The 14152-nt window shown below is 44.0% G+C and overlaps 1 protein-coding gene across 1 annotated transcript in view; it reads left to right on the top strand.

Moving 5' to 3' along the window:
- BRINP1 (BMP/retinoic acid inducible neural specific 1) overlaps positions 1 to 14152 on the top strand; it is an 86455-nt gene that overhangs the window by 13070 nt on the left and 59233 nt on the right. Inside the window, exon 2 of the mRNA XM_062640345.1 lies at positions 13880 to 14147. Coding sequence (XP_062496329.1) covers positions 13930 to 14147 — 218 coding nt within the window. The 5' untranslated portion in view covers positions 13880 to 13929. The remainder of the gene's footprint in view (positions 1 to 13879; positions 14148 to 14152) is intronic.

A 14152-nucleotide genomic window follows, 5' to 3' on the forward strand; every position in this document is an offset into this window, starting at 1 on the left:
CACTTTCTCATTCACACCTTCAGTTCTGTGTTACTCTTAATTCAGAGTTCTTTACATTCCAGTTTTACATGCTTTCCTCTTTTCTCCTCCTCTGCTCCTCGTGTAGAAGGTTACTAATGAAGTGGCAAATGTTAATAAGGTGTCTTGGCTGCGCTCGCTGTGATGGATAAATGAGCATGGTGGGTGAAGAAGAGTAGCAAGGAGGGATGGAAGACAGTAATCTGAACTGATTTCAGACTCCAGCTGAAGGTATGCAGGAACACAGAAATCGGCTGCATGCTTAGAAACCCCCAATGCAATGGGAGCAGGAAGTCCAAACTGAATACATAAGCATTTCTGAAAGGTTGGGACTTGTATCCTCAGGGATACAGGGACCAAAAGGAGAGCAAAGACTTGTAAGACTGGGTGATGTGTACGTGAAGAGGAACCAGCAGATTCCTCCTCTTTGTTGTGACAGGACCTCAGATGTGGATCTCTTGCTCTTGATTTATCTGGATGAGTTTGTGCACAGGCACTAGAAGCCCCTGTGCACATCTGAGTAAACTCAGGTGTGAATATGCATATTCAATCAGACAGGGGTTACGGGTGCTCTCTGCGCACTGGGCATTGCATGCTGGCAGGGATTACACCACCATCTGCTTGGTACAATGCACATCACAGGCTTGGTACCTGAATCTGGGATGTTGCTGCAACTCCCGCTGACTTCTTCAAGTCTTGCAGAATAATGTTTTTGTCACTGGAAACTCAGTTGTGTCATTAATGGACAAATCTGGACAGAAGCTATGGATTTAGTGGGGAGAGGCATTTAAGGGGCAGATAGAAGAAGCTGAAGGATCCATGCTTCAGGTTGATACCTATAGTTCCCTGAGGAACACAGACCAAGCCCACAACAGCAAGTGGGGGAAACTGTGTTGATGCCATGGGAACAAAGACGCTGTGTAGTCTGCAATCCAGGCAGGAGGAGGGGGAGAACAGAGATGTAAATTAGGAGGAAATTTCCTTGAGCTGCTTTGGTCCAAGAATATTATACCAAGAATAAAATGTGCAAGAATAGCTGTCTGTCATTGTAACAGTCACATTAGATGTGATGGATAACTTCAGGCTATGTGTTCCTGAGCACAGTAGACTCTAAATACCCTTCTTTCTTTAGAAACTCCTTCCAAACACCTTTGATTTCCCAGGGATAAGCCAGCTAGCTGTATTCCTGTTCTGCATTTGATTTTGCACTCACAGAATATTATTCATCTAGCTAGCTATTTATTATCTAATTCCATGGCTGCAGTTGAGGCAAGTCTGTTTATTCCTTTTCCACAGCAGTGTCTCTTTCTCCAGCAGCTCTTACTAGCTGTGAGGTGCCCTGGGGAATGTCAAAGCAGAATTAATTACTCATGACCAGCGATGGAGGTGTTTTTTTGGCTTTGGCTTTGGCCAGCTGATTGCACAAGATCTTTATGGGAGTCAGGCTGTTGAAGAAACAAATGTGACACCTGCTCTGGATTGCTTTCAGACAGAGTCACTCGGGGAGGCTGCAGAGGCATGTAGGATCTATCGAGCAGCAGGGAAAAGCTAACAATCTAGCCGAAGTCAGCAGTGTGCATGCTGGTGGAAGGGACTCCTCACTTCCTTTGGCAGGACACCATGTCAGTGAAACTGTAAACCACAGTTTAGTGTGTTCTGCTCTGTTCCCAGCCTGCAAAGGTGTGAGTCTTTCAGTGTCCATAAGAAAGTCTTCTGTGCATTCATTCTGAATGTCCTCTTTGGAGCAGGAGGAGTTGTGAAGGCATCTGGCACATGCTAAACTGGAAGTCACTCCATCAGCATGCGCATGAGTGATGGCAATGCTGACCATTTGCACAGGCTGTGCTGAAGCAGCAGTGTTTGTTTTACAAAGTGCTCTGAATTCTTCCAGACCCTCTTCTTCTCCTTTGTAGAGCCCAGTAGAGCCTGTGCTGTTCTTCCTGGTCAGCGATTTCCTCCTGGCAATGGAGAAAGGTCAAGTGTCCATGCCAATTCTTCATCTGTCAGCAGCTTTCAAATCATCTAGCAATGAAGGGCTAATGATTTGCAGTGTCTGGCATGGATGGGCACTCTCTCCCTGCAGGAGCATTCCTTCTTCCTAGATAGAGTCTCTCTTGTTGCTTCAGGTGATGAAGCGTTTCCTTCAAGGATTCTTCCAAAGGGGTGATTCAGTGCTCAGCTGTCAGAGTGATGGGGTTACAGTGTTAGAATGCGCTGATGACCAGGGATAAGTTCAATTTTCAAGTAAATAATCCACAGTTTTCAAAACATATTATCCTCAAATATCTTCTGCCTTCAACTTGTTCCATTGTTGCCCAAGACAGAAACAAATTGAGGCACTTTGCTCCTTTCCCACCCCAGAGATGAGGCCATGTGTACAGAAACATCGGCTGGGACAGAGCCATTTGTGGGGCAGGGAGGTGGAAACATCAGCTTTTAATGGAAGTCTCAGGCTCCAGCACTACTCACTATTAGCAAAAAGCTGTAATCTGTAGTGACAGCCCAGCTGGAGCAAGAGTAGCTAACCAGGCACATCTGCATGCAGAGGTGCACGCTGAAGCAGCTGCGTGGGGGAATTCACATTCCAGACTGCAGTGTCTGGCGGTGGAGGCATATCCCTTTAAGAGGAAAAGCAGACAGAAAAGCTCCCTGCTACTTCAAATAAACCTCCAAAGAGTGGGGATGCTTCTCCTTTCTGTTCCCATTGCATAAACCACTGTGCTCACCTGCATCACCTGAATGGTGGTTGGCACTAAACCCTCTCTCCAAGGGGAGGTGGCAGACTTGCCATGGAAAGGAGCAGCCTTTGCTCCTTATTTAAACTTGGTTTTAGCCTGATGAAAGGGAGGAGAAGGGAAATGTGGTCATGCATAGCCATGCACTGCCTCTTGCTCCATGCACAGCCGTAGATCAGGGCCCTGCCTTTGTGCATGCTGTTCTCTGTATGCACATTTAGAACAGAGCCTGTCCTCTCACGTTCAGCCCTGCAAAGAGGCACCAGCAGCACGCAGCACTCAGACTTCAGCACTGAGACCTGCTGCCCTCCATCTCTTATTGAACTGCAGTGAATGCACAGGAGCCGTTGGGGACATTTTCATCCATGAAATGAAGAATCAATAGAGTTGCCTCATTACAGGCTCCGCACCACTGTTCTCTCCTTCCTTCCCTTTGCCACTTGCCTTGCCCTGTTTTTCAACCCATTTTTACCACAGACTCGATGGTGTGAATTCATGGGTAGCAATTCCCCTCTGCTATGCAGAGGAGCAAAAATCTGGTTTAAAAGAAGAAAAGGAAAATCAGGTAGACTTCTTTTAACCAGCAGAGAAGTTGGTTTTCTGATCTGAGGAGGGGAGGGAAGCTGTGTTATGCAGTCATTGAGCTGACGGAGCTGCTTGGAAAATGGACATGTTTTTTCCTTGGGAAAAATCTTCCCTTATGATTTGTGGTTGTGCTTTTAAGCTCCAGTTTGGATGAGAACCATGCTCCCACAAAGCTTTTATGGCCTGAAAATTCAAAAGCAATGCTAACTTGAGACCTTCATTATCTTCTGTTTCTGTGGTGCTGAAGAACTAGAATGCTGTAGGAAATATTTAGCATTGTTTAATGATAACACATAAATAAACAAATAACAAATATTTTCTACAAGATGCAGTATATTTGAAATATATCAATACAATACAGAATATGTAAAAATGTCAAAACAAATTAATTGAAACAACATAAAAATGTGTTTCTCTCCTCAAAATGAAACGTTCCAGTATGACTGAAATGGAGAGAATCAAAATGATTTGTTTTGACACCTTAGACATCAAAAAGTTTGTCAGAATTGACACGTTCCCATGCAACGTTTCGATTGTAAGAGAGAGGCGTTTTCCTGCTAAGAACTGTTCTGTCACAATTGTGTGACCAGCTCTACTTGCAGTCTATCTAAACAGACAAACATCACAGCCAAGACTCAAACGCTCCAGGTGGTCAGAAGATGGATTTAGCACAGAGCAGAACAGACTCAAAGAAGGAAATAAAGAAAACTCACAGCTAGAGATGGTCTTAAACTTGGATACCAAGCTGCTTTCATGTTTGAGATGCTCAGACCTGCGTGGTTTCAGCCTTTAATCCTAGCAACGACTGAGTTCCTTCAGTGTTCTAACAAATCTGTGCTGCAGGATTGGTGTGCTGATGGAAGATGCTGTTTGTGATGGTGGAACGCCAGTGCAGATCCTTAGTATCCTGTGGTATTTTTCAGTTCTTGGCATTGGTTGGGGTCTAGCTAGTACCTGTCCTCTGTGTTTGACAGATTAATATTGATAAGTATGTGATGGCTTTATTTTCCACACATCCCTCTGTCTCAGTGGAAATCCACTAGGGATTAGGCTGAAATGTAGTGTTTTGGGCAGATTGGCTCTGGGATTCAAGGCTGGTGAAAACCCCTTTGGCTTGGAGTTCTCCCACCTTCATGATACACAGATTTTAAATCTTCCCATTATATAAATGCATTTTCAGGTTAATTTGAGCTTCTAATTTAATATACTATTCCAAATTAAGAGTTAATATGCTATTTGATTATATTTTTGCAATGAGATCCAACCCAAGGCTCATTGACTTCAATAGACCTTCCAACAGAACCTGCGGCTGCAGAGCCTGCCTAAATGTGTGCTTAGAGAGGGAGACCCACGCTCAGGATTCCTGGCTTCTGTTTCAGAAGCTGCAGATAAAATGGTGTTATTACACATTCTGGCTCACATGTCTAGCCTGAGTTAAAGTGCCTGTGCGTTAATGTGTGTGTAACTTCCACTATACTGGAAGGCAGGGTGATCGAGAGACCTGGGCCCAGGTGTTTTCAGCCTCAGACCAGTGTCCTGTGCACTAAAGGAATCTGTCCTAAATACTTAAGAGATTCCCATAACACATCTCTAAGTCACTGGGCATCATCTATTAGGTAGTTGCAGGTGTATAAAGTCCATGGCAGTAACCACATATCTTCAGCCTGCAGAAGTCTGAGACCTTATGAGGACTCACCTTGTCTCTTGAGTATCCTTGCAGGGCTGTTGCTCAATGGTCTAAAGCTGCAGGAGCCTGTGTGTCTAAATGCACAGTGAGATTCTTATGGCCATAGCAAATTCTTCATTCTCTCAGTGTGGTAAGAGAGGTGGATGAGCCCAGGCATAGAATTTGCAGTCATCAACAACTTGGGGTCTTTTTTCTTTCCCCTCTTCAACTGCTTCTGGTTCCCTTGGCTTCATCCAGCGTGAATGGTGGCAGAACCTGGCGCCCATAGGAAGCGCTCAGTTAAATGATGCTTTTCATCCTGGCAGGCAGGGCTGTCATTATCCAAGCAGCAGGAGCTGTACCAGCAGATGCAATAGCCTGTGGATTTTAACCTGTTCTGCTCCTCCAATAAGAGCTGAGGAGCACAAAAGCCCCAGGTTAAGAGCTAAGCTCCTTTCTGAGGGATAAGAAAACCAGGAAGATGGATCATTTGTAAGGATTGTTAGGTAACCTCAGCTTCCTAGCATGCCAAAATCAACAGCATTACCTTGCCCATGGAGTGAGATTACTCTGTGTGACAGTGGTGGTGAAGTCCCTGCCCAAGAACGAATTTCAGAACAACAAAATTGTTGTAAAGAATGTTAGGTGTGGGGTAACAGTTGACCTTTAGGATCAAATGTTACATTATTGCTCTTCAGGGCAGTTTTGGTCATCGATTACTTTTTTCCTTCAAGCTTTCTGCTTACAGGTCCTAATTGTTGCAATGAAAGGTATTAGAAAGGCAAGTTTGGGACAGAGAATGGAACAGGCTTGAAAGCAAAAAGCAGGGTTTCTGGACTCTGACAGACCTCTTTGAACTTAGTTTTCAGATTACTCAATTCAACAATACGGAATAGTCTGATTTTTGTTTGGTTTGTTTGGTATAGTTCACAGGTATTTCTTTTTTTCAAAATGCAAGAAGAGCACTAAATGAATTTGGACATTGCAGAAAGCATAAATTACGAAATAAATTTGGCTCAGTCAAAACACGCTGTTTAAGAAAACACTTCATTTTGATTTTGAATGTATAGTACTCAACATGTAATGAAAAACAAAACACAATCTTGAACCGAGCCTTTCCAAATGGAACACTCAACACATTCTGTTCCAAAGAAAAGCTGACTTTATCAAAATGCTTCTTTTTCCCCCCTTTAAATCAACAAATTTCTACCAAGTGTTCTGCCTCTGATGAATTGGCATTTTTTGACATAAAATGAGCAGTCCAAAAAAATCCTAAGCAGCTCCATGGCAAGTCCTAGCTAATTCAGGAATAGTAGCGTGAAGGTGCGTAGGAAGGGTACTGCAAGGAGATGTCGCATTGAGCTGAGACTTAAGAGATTCAGGTTGAATTCCTGAAGCAGTTAGAAAATGATCTGGGACAAGCCATTAATCAAGCCTGTGTCTCAATTCCCATTCTGCAGAATGGGAAAAAACAGCATTTCCCAATCTTTTAGAGCTGCTGCAAGGATAGAAACCTATTAACACTTATGAGATTACAGGACTTTGATATGAGGTGTGTAAATACTGAGGAAGACAGAGGACAGAGCTGCATTTTTTGGTGTAATTTAAAATGAAATTATGGAGAAGTGGCTTAGCTTGGACAATAATTTAATAATAGTAGGAATAATTTCAAGTTCAGGGCAGTGTTTAATAGAAATCACTGCTCACCACCCACCATATTTTTTTTTAATAAGCAGCTCAGAAAAGTGCTATTTATCATTATTATTACCATCTATATTCATTCTATCTCTGCCACTTCACAAATGAGAGGAGTTCCTCACAAACATCTCCAAAGCTAGCTCATTATCCAGCCTCCCTATTTAGAACTCTCATTTCTGACAATAGCTATCACAATCTTGCCAACAGTAGGGCTGCTGGTGTGCTGACACCACTGCTCTGAGCCCGCTGAGCAGCATTATCTCACTGTTCCCTTGTGCTCCCCCATCTGTCCCTGGCCATCTGGTGTCCTTGGTCTTCTGATCAGACTGCAAGCTTTTGGGGGCATGGACCACCTTTCTGGTGTCTGTTTGTGCAGCACCTAGCATGATACCTGTTCCAGTCTCAGATTCAGCAGGGCTGTCTTCAGAATGTGATACTTCACCACGTAAATCAGTGTGTACATGCATAAGTTCCTTTTAATTTAATTCCCAGTTCTACTGAGCACTGTTAGATGGATCCTCTTTCTAAGCAAATCCATAAACCTAGTGCCTATGGATCCTGGATTTCAGAGTGGTGGCTTTGGCACCTTGGCTGCTGGATTTATGATGAGGACTACCTGATGTTGTACCTGATGGAGGTTACAAGCCTGCTGCAGTTCTTTGGTTTCAAAGAGCTTCTCATCCTCATCAAAACAGAACCAGCAGTTTATAATTAGCTGAAGTGTGGGGACAAATGAGCTGAAAACAGGTATTTAGTTGTTACCAGTGTGATTCTCACCTCGATAGAGGCAGGGAGTAAGTCAAGTTTCTGCTCAAAACCTGCTCCCTCTAGGCTACTGATTGAACTGCATTGATAACAAAGGATTTGTAGGATGTTTTTGGTTCACTGAATATTCTGACAAGTTGTGAGCACAGTGTTGACAAACTGAAAGGAAAAAAAAAGCCTTTTCTCCTCTAAATCACTTGGGGTCAAAGGAACTATTTTCATCAGTGTTCTCCCTTAAGAAGCTGGAAAGACAAATCAGAAGAAGAAAAGGGAAAAAGTCTGATAGTTTTAAACGGAGATTTGGAAATGTTTCCCCTTGGTGCTCTCACAGCCAAAACACTGACATCTCCCAGTCGTTATTTTTTTCAGCCTGAACAATCTGGCAAAAAAGTGAGTCCAGGGGTTGTGTTGGTATTTTTGGTGAGATATTTCGTATCCTTTCTCCTTGCTTTTCCTCACCCAGAAATGTTTCAGCTGATGAGTATCCTTCAGGTCTAATCACTCAGGCATATTTTAAACTGAACTGGTTAAGTGGAAATGTAGGCACTGGTCAGTGGAAAATAGCCAAGGTTTGGGGAGGGATTCACCCATCACTGCCTCAAATGGAGAAATCACGCTTCCACCAAATAATAGCTTTATAATCATTCAGGATTTTACAATGTTGCTTGCCAGAGACATCCAGAAAGTCAGAACCACTGCTGACTTGCAGCTCCATCTCTGACTCTAGTCAGTTATCAGCCCCTGTAGTTTGAGCTATAGAGACATGTAGATGAGAAGCAGCCAAATTCTTTTTTCCCAGAGCTCAGGTTTATCCACAGAAGTTCTCATGACTTGACAAACCTTGACAGATTTGTTTCCTGATCCTTTTCCATCCCTGTTCCCTGTTTTCCCCTGGCCCTGACACAGAAAAGATGTCCTCAGCTTGGTTGGATCGCTGACCACTGTTTCCAAAGGACAGTTAAAGCAGTTTCATGGGCAGTATCTACCTCCCAGCACTTTCATGAGCCATCTCTGAATTAGGGGCAGGACATAAATATTGTCATTCCAGTTGCACTCAGTGACCTAACACGAGTTAAATCCTAAAGGTGTAGGGCAGTAGTTACCTGTCTAGCAGGAATGTGAACGTACAGTTAACTTAAAGAAGGGGTAGTTGAATAAAATCTAGAAGAGTATCTCCCAGACTTAAAATTAAGGATGCACTTAAGCTGTTTGCTGAAATGAGGTCAGACTATTGTCACTTTGCAGGGTCGAGCTCTAAACTAATATAAGCTGTTTCATCTCTCCCTTGACACTTCAGTCTTTTACTAATTTATCAGCATCCTAAAGCAGTGTGTGAAGTTGCTGCAGAACAGAAGCGTTTCAGATACAAATAGCGATTGTTAGCCTCTTCCCTCTGGTAAATGGCAGCAGGCAGAAACCTCTCTCAACCTGCCAAGAAACAAATGTGGGACACAAGAAAGAATTATTGGTGCATGAAGCTTAAAGAGATAGGGGACTTATTTCTTTACTGGAAATAATGTGTTCAGTAATTTCTCTTTCCTGAGTCTGCTATTCCTGATGGAAAGAGTTTACAACACGAGGAGGAGAAAACAGAAGGGATATGTGCAAAATCAACTTGAATCTAATAGAAGGGATGAATGAAAGGTACAGAGGTTAGAAGAAAGGTAGAAAATCCCAGGAGGCAGAGGAGTAGTGAAGTATTCACAGCAAGTGATGGAGAGTCAGAGCTCTTACGTTCTGCCTTTCCTGTTTGTAGCAGTCATTTGGCGCTACACAACCTCCCTTGTATGAAACAGACCTTGCAGTATCATTCTGTGCAAAATCTATCATTCTGAGCTATCCCACTGTATAAAAATTACCTTTTAAGTGGCTAAGTAGACACCCAGCTCTATTCCTTTCTTCTTGTTTCAAGAAACAATGGGAGTAACAGCACTTGCCTGCCTTACTAGAGTGCTGAGAGCTTTAATTAATGTCTCTAATTCAATTTGAACTCCTTGGATAAAAGGCACTGCCTTGTGACAGAAAAGGTATTGCCTAAAATAGAATATAATTAACACAGAGATATCAATCACAGTGAAATTAAGTGTACATTCAAATACAACTTGCACTTTACAGAAAGTACTTGCCTATTTTTCCTCCAAGAACCCTTAAGACTCACATGACAAGGAACATTTAATGTTCCAGGCTGGATCTGTATTAGAATAAGGCCATCTTAAACCACCCAACAAAATAAAAAGGGTTGTAACAGAAACCCCTATTTGCACTGATGGATGTGCCTTTGTGATGGACGATGCTGGAAACCGACTGTAATGTGAGTCAGAATCAGTACATCTAACATTTTCTTCTCCCAGTTCTTATTTACTGTGAACTGCAGCCTATGTCTTAGCTCACCCACTGATCATGTTTATTAACAGATGTGCTAATTGCATGATCATATTTGCTGACATGAGCCAGAAGGACCCAGATGACTGCATTGCTCTGTAAGGCTCCGGAGTGGAAATGGCCTTTGTAGCTTGTTTTTTTGTTAACTGCTGTATTACAAACCTTCCTGTCACCTCAAGAGGGTTTTCATTCATTGCTTATAGGGCAGGAACACCTAGTGAGCTGTGGGGGCAGCAGGACTGCCTTTTGTTAGGTGCTATAACCAGATGATGGCCTCTCCTACAAGTTTGTGGTCCAAGTAGTCAAATGTTATTGTGTTTCTATGCTGGAAAGCAAGGCAAAAAAGCATGGAAGGGCATTGCCCAAGATCATAGAAGGTGCAGAGCTGAGCAGAAACCTAGATACCTGGATGAAAACCCAGTGTCTGGCTCTCCCAAGCCTCCCCTTTTAATGCAGAGATGGCTTTTACTTAGTCTTGGCTCTCCTACCCAAGCTGTATATACTTAGAGACATCACCTCCTTGCCCCTTTTTCCCCATCCCCTTTGCAAAATCCCCAGAACACATTGCACATCAGCTGAGCCCCATAAAGACACCTAACAAATTAATTTCAGATTCAGTCTTGTTAGGAGTTAGATTGAATGCACCTCATATAATATTGCCTTAGACGCAAAATAATCCCACTTTAGTAAGCTTTATAGCTTCCGTGGGGACCAGCCCCATGGTGTGTATTAATCTTTAATGTGAAACAACATCTCTACAGCAGCTACAGGGGGGAAAAAGATACTACTAAAAAATTAAAGTTGATGGTGTGATAGTTGTCTAGACCCAACTGTGCTCTACCATCCTTCATTGCCTCAGGCACCATTCCCTGCTCTCAGCGCTGATCCAGCTTCCAGACTGGAGATGTGTCCTTTTCTGCTAGCGATCTGAAGGCATGTTCTCCCCATGTCTTAACCTGTGGTTAAGAGCTATCACAACTCTTATCATCCTGACACTAGCTTCAATCTAAAAGGAGAGGAAGGGGGAATGAAGACGTGCGTGGGGGGGATTAGTGAGTATCTCCTCTCTTTTATAAGTTGATATTTCCTCAGTGTGTGATGCTCTCATGTGGGAGGACACATTGGGACTTCTCTGAAACACGTTTTATTTGGTTCTTCTTATAGTTCAGTTCACACTTGCACTGCCTGGGAACTGGAGGGGAGTTATCACTCCATTTAGGTATGTGAAAGCTCCTCTCTTTGCAATAGAAATTCAATAGAAAGTGAAATGTTTAAAGCAAAACTGGTCCAGGCTGGCTGATGAAGTAGGTAGTTTTGGATGAGTTTAATGAACAGACACCCAAGCAAGTCTGGACAATGTGTACTGATAGCTATCAGAACAAATGTGCGTACCCATCTAATGGCAAATATGCTGAGTTTGCAGCTGCTTACTGTGATGGGACAGTGTTGCAGATCTGCAAAGAGCAGCAAGGCAGAGAAGTAGCCTGGATGGAGAAGGAGGAATGGGTTCCTGAACTGGAATTCGGAAATCCTCAGGGTGCGATACAGCTGGGAGCATTTCCCAGTAATCACCTTGGGATCATGACCAGTGTGAGTGGAAGAAGAGATATAATGTAGTTCACTTGGAATATACTTTATTCTTTTCAGTGTGGGAATAGAGCATATCCCTTTATCCCCAAACCCTGGGTTTGTAAGGTAAAGTAGAACCGATCCTTTCTGAGAGGAGATGGGCTGAAACACAGAGAGCTGCCACACTAATAGGTGCAGTAAGAGTTAGTGCTGAAGGCCACTATTAAACACATGCCTTCAGAACAAGAACAGCCTCTTCAGTCAGGAGCTACAGGTACCATTAGTTTTAATAACAGTAATATTCTATTGGCATTTGGAAAGAAGTTCGAACAGAACTTCTGCCCAACAGAAAAAGCGAACATTCGTTGACTTTCCCATACTTAACGTTTTTCATTCCTTCATGTAATACAACAGCTGAGTGTCGTTTTTAACCAGACTTACACAACTCAGCTTTGATAAGTGCTGCAGAGCACACTGCAGCTCCACAAACACATGCTGTGCACACGTGCAGACTCCCACACACGCACTCGGCACTTGTGCTCCCTGTCACACTCCCGGCACAGGAGACCTGGATGCTCAGAGACATGGGCTGCAGCTCTGCTGTGCTCCTGGGAATAGATCCTGGTGCAGGAGACACCCATGCCAGCAGATGGTGATGCTCTCTGGTCTACACTGCGCTGCTTACATCAGCCAAGGTCTCACATTCACATGCAGTGCTACAAGTGCACATGGCACCTCTAGCACACCTTGGTTTGGCCTCTCCTACGCTCTTAGCAAAACCTGTCATATTTGGGGCTCACAAACTTTTAGTTTGAGGGCTTATGGTGGACTCAGACTCAAAATCAGAATGGTTTCTGGGGATGTACAAATAAACCTGACGCTAAATTTCCTTGTAGCAGAGCTTTGCATAGCCTAACTTTTCCTGCTTCAGAGAGTAGCAACAGTCTCTCTGCACTCTATTCTGCAGAAATAGATGGGTATAACCTGTCCTGAGGACAACTTTTAGCAAGGTTTTTGCTCCAGGAGTGGGGGATGCAGCCTCAAGATCTCTCTGCCTGCCCAGGTATGCCCACTGTGCTGGCACATCCTTCACCAGACTCAGCGAGGCAGCCAGATGGACAGGAGGTGGGCAGGAGGAGGAACATGTCCTGTGTATGGAGATGACTTTTTCCGAGCAGCATCAGCAACACGCAACACAACCCAGCAAGCTGGGACGCTGCTGCAGCCAGAGTTAGGAAGTAGAAAGTGAGGGTATCCATGTCAGGCGTGGGGTGTCAGCTAAGCAAGCTGCTCACCTTCCACCAATAGAACACACAGCTTTGTTCAGAGAGGGGCATTGTGCCAACAGCATGACTGTGGAGGTGGATGATCTAATGGCTGAAACATTGCGAATAGGAGTCAGGAGATGAGGGCTCTCTTCCAGCTGTATCCGTGGCTTGCTGTGTAACCTTTGGCAAGGCATTTCACCCCTCTGTTTCCCTTCCCACTCATCATATGTCTTGTCTATTTAGCTGTTAAACACGTCGGGGAGAGGAGCTGGCTCATAGCAGGACTGGCCTCAGCCATGATTTGATGTGGGGGTGCAGTGGAACAACCACTCTCCCATCATATGAATGACAACATGTCCTGCACCAGGTGCTGTGAAGCATCCCCTTAAGCTGCCTAGTAAATCTGCACTGAATATGCAAGTTCACTGTGTCACCTTGCAGAGCCTTGATCTTGCAAAGAGCCTGGAGGTCCTCCTGTAATCGAAATAGCAACAGACCTTGTTCCCCCTCTACCAGACACACACCTCCCAGACACACAGGCAGGAAAGCAGGTTGAGGTGATTTTTCTCCTTCAGAGTTTGGCAGGATTTCATAGTCGTGTGTGTGTCTGTGTGTCCGAATGTGCTCCTCACTGGAGCCTGGGTAATTATTTTGTTTTATTTCTCTTTTTGGCAACACTTTGAAGTAAGAGCTGGGCCTTCATAGATTGCTCGGGTTGCACGGAGTATGGATTACAGATCATCAGACAGGCATGAAAGCAGAAGACACGTTTCTCTGGCATGGCATTAAAGGGACAGGAAAGGGGTAATTGTAGCCTAGGGTGCAGTCACCTTCTGCGCCCAGCTTCACTTGCCTCTGCGACACTGCAGAGAACTTCATGAGGGAAGTGATGGAAAAGCTGGGGTAAGGATGTCTCAGGTTAGGACCTGGTTATTTCAAAGGTGATATATGCTCAGGAGGTTAAAGACACCACTTAGGTACATGAGTAAAACACTGCCAAATACCCTAAGCTGTAACACAGGCAGAGGGAAGTCTTTTAAAACTTGATTTTTCATGTCTGTTTTCACCCTGAGAGACAGTTGTCGAAGGATCAAAGCAATTCCCATTTTAAATTCTCTCTTTCTCTCCCTCCTCCCTCTCCCCTCCATTTCTCTCTCTCTTTCCTTCCTCCTCTTCCTTCTCTTTTTCAACAGGACTCCACAGAATGGAGCAAGAATGAGAGGAAAAAGGCAGACAGAAAAGCATGAACTGGAGGCTTGTTGAGTTCCTCTACCTCCTGTTTATATGGGACCATATACTAGTACAGCCCTCCCACCAGGACCCAGCTGCTACCAACCAACATGTCTCCAAGGAGTTTGATTGGCTTATTTCAGACAGGGGGCCTTTCCACCACTCACGGAGCTACTTATCCTTTGTGGAAAGACATCGTCAAGGATTTACAACCAGATATAAAATATACAGGTACG

Source organism: Pezoporus occidentalis, unplaced genomic scaffold (assembly GCF_034315485.1).
Source record: "Pezoporus occidentalis ecotype Australia unplaced genomic scaffold, CSIRO_AGI_Poc_V1 ctg64, whole genome shotgun sequence".
NCBI lineage: Eukaryota > Metazoa > Chordata > Aves > Psittaciformes > Psittacidae > Pezoporus > Pezoporus occidentalis.